We start from the raw sequence: 8,723 nt of genomic DNA on the forward strand, positions 1-8,723 counted from the left end.
AGGGGTGGCAGCAGGGAGCTCCAGTCTGGGCGGTGGCTGTGATTTGAAGTGGGCGAGACGTTGAAGTTAATTGGCACTCCTGCTGTGTTCGGTCAGATGTGTTTTCAAATGCTGTTTTTTTTCTCTCTCTCTCTCCCTCTCTCCCTGGCGCCCCTCACTAGACGAGGCAGGGGTGGGGTGGGTGGGAGGGTGGCGGCGGTGCAGCGCTCGTCTCTCTGACCCCCCCCCCCTCTCGCTCTCAGTGTCCGCAGGTGTGAACATCGCCTACCTGAATCCCGGAGGGGTCGGAGGGCACAAGGCCTCCAGCCTGGCGGACCGGCAGCGGGAGTACCTCCTCGACATGATCCCCCCGCGCTCCATATCGCAGTCCATCACGGGGCAGAAATGAGTCCTGCCCCTGCCCCTGCCCCCCGCCCCTCCCCCCCACCCCCAAACCAGAGCAATGCAATCCGAACGGCCGCCTGTTCGGCGCTCCGTCTCCCCTGGGTGCTGCCAGTGTGGCCGGCGGGGAGGGTGGTCCCGCCGTCCCTGCCTCTCCCCCGCTGGGGCAGGGAGGCTGGCTGGCCCTGTCCTCTCCACGGGGGATAGGGGCCCGGTGGCCTCGTCTCCACAGCGCCAGGGCTCTGACAGCTCTTCCCCCTGTGCTCCGTTCCCCCTCCCCTCCCTCCGAGCACCGGGCCCGAGGCGGATGTCGGGCGCGCGGATGGACACTTTTATGGGGGTGAGGGCGCACCCCGCAAAAAAGAAGACGGCCTGTTTGGGGTGGGGTCCCGGGAGGGGGGGTTGGGGGTGGGTATGGGGGTGTTGGTTTGGCTGTCTGTGGCGGGGTTGGGAGGGGAAGCTGGGTTCTGCGAGGAGCGAAGGGGTGCCGGCTTCTGATGAGCGGGGTTCGATCCCAGGGGGGACCCTCCGCTGGAGAGCTGCTGCCACGCTCACGGACTGAACACCCGAGGGAGAGGAGGGCCGGGGAAACCTACATCAGGCGGCTGCAGTAAATTCAACTGGCCGACATCAACATGGTTAGCGCCTGCAGGGTGCCAGACGGAGCACAAAACGGAGCACGCCCCAACACCGCAGTCTCCCATTCGAGATCGTCCTGGGGGGCTTGCCGTCGTTCCAAGTGGGGATGAGAAGGGATCTGCTTTGTGCGGGGCTTCGTGTTGTGGGTGTGGCCCCGTTACGACAGTGGGGAAAGCAGGGGTGACTGTGTCCCCCGAGTGCTGAGCCGTTTCTCGCGACCGTCTCCATCCTCCCTCTGGAGGCCCATCGTCATTAGTCTGCTGATGATCACCATTTATTTTTACCTTCCTCCGGGGCTTTCGGCTTTTTTTTTTTAAACTTGTTTCCTGAAAAAACCAAACAGCATTGATCCGAGACTTAATTTGTGAATTCCAGGGGTGAGTTGGTCCGGCATTTGGAGAAATCCATGTCTCTAGCATGCAACTGTGGTGCTGTTTTTGCAACCAGTCTTTTCCTCTCCTCTGCCAGCAGAGGGCAGTACATTCCCAGTGGCAGCAGAGCAGTGAAGCCTTACTGCCCAAGCTCAGATAGGCTGAAAGGGTTTCAATGTGGATGACGTTTGCAGCAAAAGCTGCTCGAACTAGCCTGATCAGGGTGTGACTAGGTCACTGCAGAGCTCTGTGTCGGTGATGCCAGGGGCTGTAGAAAAGTACTCCATCAGCGCTTTCTCTGTGCGAGTGAGGGTCATTTCGAGAGCAGTGATGAATTTAACCCCTCGGATGATTCTTCAGGACTGGATGAAATGGATCTCTTTCTTTCTGAGCGACAGTGTCAAAATACCGCAGCAAGAGGCTGGACCTAATTTACTGAAATCCTGGAGGGTGGGGTGGCGGATATTTTGGGGGATCTTAATTGTGTGCAAAGAGTTTAAAACCGTTTGATGTAAATGACTCTTTGGAATGTTCTGGCTAGGCTCCGGTCACGCAGGGAAACGTCGGCGTCCGTTCTGGTTTTGAACTCCTCTGAGCTGCAGCAGCTCGGCGGTTCGCTAGTCCTGTAGTATTATTGTAGTGTCCAGATGAGCTCCATTCTTGGCGTTGGATTCGAGAAGGTTGACTTGGACGTCCCTCCGATTCCAAGTCGGTCTCTTGCCGGGCTTCAGGCGGTTTCGCGTTCCCGTTCTCCCCCAGCTGCTCATGGGACGCGACGGGTTGACTCTACAGGAGCAGTAGCTGCTAGGAGGGTGTGCATCCTGTATCAGCAGTGTAGTCCGCGCGGCCCTGGCGCCACGGTCTCCTGACCTGTAACTTTTGTTTTGTGCCTTTGTGGACGATGACCTCAGCACTTCACAAGCCCGTCACACAGACAGGGGCTCCCGAGAGCGCCCCCTACTGGGCTTTCGAACATTCAGGAGAACTGCTTCTGCGGGGACGCCGATTATATGCAAAATTTAAAAACCAGCCTTTTTTTCTTGACGAATCAGAACTGAAAGTAGGGAATTGGGTTCCCCACTGTAAGGGAAAAAAGGGGTGTATTTTCTGGGGGGGGTTGATGGGTTTTTTTTTGTGGTTTAAGTGTCTCCTTTAGGATCAGAGCGTATCTGAAAGGTACGGGACCTGGAGACGATAATGAAAAAGAATTATTTCTATATATATAAAATATACAGATAAGTAGATATATAGATGCGTCTATCTATAAAAAAAAAAAAGAGATGGCTCAATCATTGCTCTGTGGCATTGCACACGAGAATCGTGTCGGAGCACTTTGTATGTTTGTTTGTTTTCTAAAGGAGATCGTTCCTCTCTGCGGGTCTCGGTCTCCGGGCGCTTGTCTTGGGGGATAGGTACACGCGTGTGCTGTTGCGCGCCAAGGCAAACGGACCAGTCTCCTGTAGATCGCACCTGTTCAGAAAGCAGTTGGCCCTCTTACTGTTTTGGTTCCAGGCTTTTCAAAGTTAGGTGCTATCATGATTTTTTTTTGGCGGGGGGGTAGCTTGGAAGTAGAGTTTAAAGAAGTCAAACATTGTGTGCAACGTTTCTCGACCGCTTGGCGATATTTTTTATTTCTTTTCTCATGCTTTTGAGTTGCTGTGCTTGTGCAATCAAACCCCCCCACACACACACACACACCACACACACACCTCTGAGGTAATAAACTTGAAAAGCTATCAAAATCCCTAATAAGATGGGTTCCCTCCTGCTTGCTCTGTCTTTTTAAAAATATAATTTCAAATTAACGGGATTCAAAAATAGACTCGGAGGGGTTGCCTTCTCCCTGAAACTTTTGGAATTGGGAAAATATAGTATGGTCAATGTGTCCTCCCAATGATCGAGTGGGATTTCGTATTCCGAGGAATGACGAATCAATTTTAATTTTGCAAGCTGGCGAAAGGGAATATGTAAATATGCAAGCTTTTCTGTGTCGATAACCTGGAGCACTGGCGAATCCCTGGATGAGACTTGGCGTGTGTGTAGGCCTATTTGTACAGTAGATGCTGGGCTGGTAGTTGGTGACCTTCCTTAATCTGGGAAAGAGTGCGTGAACTCTGGTTTTCATGAGAAGGTCTGGCTTGCTCTTCGGGAGGATTTTTAAGGTCAAAAAGCAGGCGAAGAAATGTTCAATATTCACACTCTGGTCAATTTCCACATTTGATTTTGCTGAACCGTAGTGTCCGAACTTCCTAGGCAGTGATCAGCATTTCTCTGGACACGGCTGTGGGGGTCAGCGCTGGTCACAAGGGGGCGCTGGTTTGCCCAGGTGGGGATTTCGGGGGGCAGGGCGGCTCTCGTCCGCTTACTGAGACGCACACACGAACAAGGTGTGGACATGTCTTGGTGCCGATGCAGCTTGATCAGACTAGGGTTTGCTCTCCAGAAGAGATCTGCTTTCACAGATTCATCGGGATCACATTCTGGGATATTACACTTGCGGGATCAGGCAGGACATGCAAACCGGTTCTTTTCCTTTTGGTCGCCATTCGTCCTTGGTGGTCGACCAAGACTGCTAAAATGATCGCAGTTAACATCGCCTGCGTTCTCTAGGCCCTTCTGATGACATTTCTGTTGTACCTTCCAAAGGTATGGAGTGCAAATGTTGTACCCCTCCAGTCTCATCAGTAAAAAGGAACTGCAGAACAATACAGCAGCAATAGCACTGCTCACCCAGACGACCCGCAGTTGTGGTTTTGGAACCGTGCGCGGGGAGCCTGGGGTGCGTCTTGGTGGGGAATCGCTTCCCCAAAACCCGGCGTGTCCTGCGGCCGTTCTGGTTGTGCTGCGATCAGACGTGTTCCCTCGTCACTGGAGTTTAAATGGGTGACCGGCGCTCACCGATCGCTAGCGTTAATTTCAGGCAATGATGCCTGAGCCTTCCAAACAGAGGAGTGCATTTAGCCCACCTTGTGGCCCGTTTTCCATTGGATTCCCAAGGAATCTGCTTCAACAAGTGACTTGTTCCAGACACCTACCACTCTTTGTGTATGTTTTACACTTTTTCGTTTCCCTTGCCTGTCCAGCTGTTTGGACATTTGGGATTTGTGTGAAGTCCTTTCAAGCCTCCTGTCTTCTAGACTAAGGAGACTTAGTTCCTTTAACCCGTGTATGACACCTCCCTAGAAGCTGGAAGTTAAGCTCATTACTTTTTAATCACTTTTCATAGCAGCAGTCCTTCCTGAAGTGTGGCGAAAACATTGCTACTGTGGCATTGAACCCAATCCTGTACTGGCTTTACGTGCCTTTAGGTGCTCTGGTACATGATGATTTAATTGTGTTCCAAGGACTTTCCGTTGACACAGTTAAGAGTCTCTTGATTCAAGTACAGTACCACTTCCTGGCCCGGAAAAGAAGCTTCAGGTTCTTTTCCCCAGGATCTGCTAAGTTAGCAGCTTGAGCAGTGGAGGGCTCTGGGGGGTGTCTGATCTGGTGGTCGTTAGGCAGGACTGCGGTGGGGGGTGGGGGGGTTGAGGTGTGTTATATTCTACAGTATTACGTTGGGTGGAACAGAACATCCTTCTGCGCGGGCGGGCTGTAGTGGCTTTGCAATGCAGGGCCCCATGTGGCGCCCCCTGGTGTCCGCTGCCCCTCCTGCATGTGCGCGCGAGCCGCAGGGCAGGGTGTTTGGGTGCTGCTGTGTTGGAGGGGCTGGCGTGCTTTCTGAGCCCTGGGGTGCAGAGGGATCTTGATACAAGCTAGTGTGCCCTCCCTCAATCCGATTCTAAAAAGATGGGGCAGCTTCATTGTGACCCCTCAAATTGGGCCTCCCCAGGTGCCCAGTCTCTCGTTGGGAGAGCGGTCATCCAGCAGAATTTGTTGGGTTCTGAAATTGTAAATGGCACAGGATTGTGGGGAGGGTTAAACGAGGCTCATTAAGGCTTGATGGAACCAGTTGAACACGGTTCTGAGCCACAGAGCCTGCCTGACTTCAGGAACCCCACCTGAAAATCAGTTCTCCGTTTTGTGCTGCAGTAACTTCTTAAACTAGAGGGTCACCAGCTCCGGGTCCCGGAGAGCCCCAGTCCAGTGGTTCATACAGGTCACCCTGCCCTTGCAGAGGCGATGTAGGAGCTCCTGTTGAAACAGTTAAGCAAGAGATATTTCGATGAAGGGAAGACGCTTCCTGGAGAGCCTGGCGGATGTTCCGAGTTCTGTCCCAAACGATCTCTGAAGGACTTCATGGAACCCGGCCTGTGTAACTGAGCGGACGTAGTCATATTGTTCCAGGCCCTTGGAAACCGATGTTGTAATGGCTGCCTGTGAAACGGGCTGGACAGCACAGGGATAGGGACCCCTGTTCGAGACTGCAGGAGACCGCAGTGACCCGTGTTTGAAGGGGGCTGCACACTGGCCACTGGGTTTTCCTGTTGGGGAGAACTTGAACAGCAAGGTGCAATATTGGAGAAACAGGGAAGTTTGCATTGTTAAAGGTTCTTTTGATACCCACCCTCTTTTCCTGGTTTATTATCTTAGAGCGCAATAAGATTTCTTAGGTCACGTTTTCGGTTCCTGTTTCAGGGAAGGCTTTGTGCTGCTCCATTTGTATTGGAATATTCTGAAAGAAACCCGCTACTTCATTCACCATTCTCTCTCTTTCGCTTTCCGGCCGTGCTTGATGAATTCATATAACTTTGTTTTAATATCGCCGGCTAAAGTAACAGCGTTTTAAGAAAAGGAAAATGTAAAAAAAAAAAGTTTTTAAAAAAAAATGTAAACATTTTTTAAAAAAATCACTTCGCAGGCATCTTTTTTCGGTTCTGTTCCTGTTTTTATCGTTTGGCTGTCTTTTGTTTCCTTTGTAAGAAATAAAATGAAAACTTAAAAAAAAAACATGAATTATGAAATGAAAAATGACACAATTATTTGCTAGTCCAGAAGTAATTATGACTTATTGTATATAAGCTTTTCCTTTTTTTTTCTTCTCTTGGATTAAAAAAATAAAATAAAATGAGAATAAAATGGTTGTATATTGTGTAGAAAAGCAAACCTAAAAAAAAAAAGCCATGAATATTGTGAAGCTTGTGTCATTTCGTTTTGTGATCACTGTGTAATATTGTGTAACAAATGTGCAAAACGTATGGGTTTGTTGTTTTTTTTCCAGTTCCCACTCTTTTTCTGATTTTTGCGGGATCATAAGATGTGCTGATAGCCGTTCTTCCCAGATCCTAGCACCCACGCTGAGGCGCATAGTGGAACAACAAACGGTTCTCACTTTGTCTTTGTGTGAGGCCTAACTCAAGACATAAAGGGACACAAACCGGGGGCTCCTGCTTCTTTTACATATTGTGGCCTAAAAGGTCTCTTTCTGGCCAGGGTCTGCTCCTGTCTGCACTTTTGTCCTCAACATCTCATCTCTGGTCCTGCCTCACTGCATGCGGAGGTGACCTCAGCTTTATTCTGTAGCCCTAGCAAAGGGGGCGAGAGATTCATGAGCTCCTCACACTGTGCAAACAAAATTTGCCCAGTTTATGTAGACTGGGCGTTAACTGGCACTTCTCTGGCTAACGGGACTTTTCATGGTTTTTTTTTTAGTGGCAAAATATAAAATACTGTATTAAAGGCTCTTTTCCCTGTAGTTCTCTTAGGGATCACCAGGGGGTGCACTTGATATGTTGATGTACAGTACTGTAACTTGTCTAAAGTAAACTCCCGGGACACAATATTAGAAACCCCCTCCTGCGCGGGGGGCGGGGGGGCAGTTATATTTCAGCCCTTGGCAGGATGTCCCGTTGACTTCCATCCTATTTCCCCATTGGGGGGGGAAAAAGCCTTAAGACAGGATGACCTGCAACCCAATGGTTTGGCACTTTGAGAACTAATCTCTATTGAAGGTCATTGATGTGGAGTGGATGTCCCCCACCATGGCAGGGGTGAGCCTGGCCATGGCAGTATTCTTGAAATTTGCCCTTGCTTGCCCAGATTTCTGGGCTTCTCCAGCACACAAGAGGCTACACCGTCCTGTGGCTTCTGTTGCAACAGCTCTTGAGCTCCTGCTCAAGCTCAGCTGGTACCGCCTGCAGCTGAGGCACGAGAGCCGGAGAGGACAGCGTATTCCACCCTTTTCAAAGGGGATGGGGATCTGGGAATCCCTCTGGCCCATTCAATTGACTAACCTGTCTCCTGCTCCTCAGGCTATATTCTTTATTGTTAATTAGTATCATCCTCATGTTTTGACTTGCCTAGTTAAATTAGTCAGATTATTTCCTTGCCTGTGTGGAGCACAGGGGGTGGGGGGGAGAGTAGAGGGGCTGTATTTGGGGAGTATTTTTTTTTTTAGCAAATATGCATTTTGCTTGCTTTCGAGTTGTCCATACATTAATCCAAACCTTTTGCACATCCTTGGTATTTAACAATGTCTTTAAAAAAAAGTAAAATGAAATTTAAAAAAATATTATAAATGCTGTTTGAATACTGCCAGTTGATTAATAATGATTATGCATTGACTGAAAAAATAAGCTAATTTTGGAGGAAATAACTTTGTAATATTTATCTCTTGCAAGCTATGTTTAATAAAGGATGGAACAGTTTACAACTTGTGCTCTGGTAACTGTCACACAACTGTATTCTCCATAGCAGTACAAACGCATGTCTGCGAGTTTCTTGTGATTACTTTCCTGTGCTATTTAAGACAGGTTTTCAGGCATGTGTGTAGCCACCTGTCGTGGGACAGTGAGGACCCATAGACACGCCCACCTCTGCGAGCATCTCATTGGTTGACATGTTGCCATGCCCCTGCTGGGGGAGGGGCAGCCTGTCTCGTGCTCACACCACAGCAGGTGCTAGGGCTGGTCCTGCTCTCCAAGTTCTGTGCTGTTCTGTGTGTAAAACTACACACTGAGCCACAGAGCTCCACCTTCTCTCACTTTCTTTTAAGATGAATATAGTAGGTGGAGTCATGTTCTTCCTAGCCCTGGGAGGCACCATATTCTTGTGGTTTTCATTGCAGCTTCGCTCTTGATTTATTTTGATCAGTAATAAATGAAAATGGCTTTTGTCACAGATCATTGTGAGGCAGTACTTGCATTAAGTTTGGGTTTCTTGCCGAGACTGAGGAGCATGCTGTAGTATACGCTTTAGGCCACCAGCTCAGTGGTCCAAAGGCCCAAGGACATGGCCTGCGGTGTTGTCTGGGTTGTGTTACAGCCACAGTCTTAAGAAAGGGGGGGGAGTGAATGATTTCAGTTATCAATCTGGAGCATATTTTTAAAAAGGCTTTCAATGCTTAATAAGTCAAATTGCATTTGTTAGTGGATTCACCCCTGAACTCATTTC

The 8,723-nt window shown here is 49.5% G+C and overlaps 1 protein-coding gene across 2 annotated transcripts in view; it reads left to right on the top strand.

Annotated features, from left to right (window-relative positions):
* The window catches only part of gatad2b (GATA zinc finger domain containing 2B), a 48,673-nt gene extending 42,392 nt beyond the window's left edge, over nucleotides 1-6,281 (top strand). The window contains exon 11 of one of the 2 annotated variants that reach the window (XM_069184687.1): nucleotides 162-6,281. In XM_069184687.1, the coding sequence (XP_069040788.1) occupies nucleotides 162-388 (227 nt within the window). In that variant the 3' untranslated portion in view covers nucleotides 389-6,281. The remainder of the gene's footprint in view (nucleotides 1-161) is intronic. The other variant, XM_015336695.2, reaches the window with a different exon arrangement.
* Nucleotides 6,282-8,723: the final 2,442 nt, after the last annotated feature.

This window comes from Lepisosteus oculatus, chromosome 27, assembly GCF_040954835.1.
Source record: "Lepisosteus oculatus isolate fLepOcu1 chromosome 27, fLepOcu1.hap2, whole genome shotgun sequence".
NCBI lineage: Eukaryota > Metazoa > Chordata > Actinopteri > Semionotiformes > Lepisosteidae > Lepisosteus > Lepisosteus oculatus.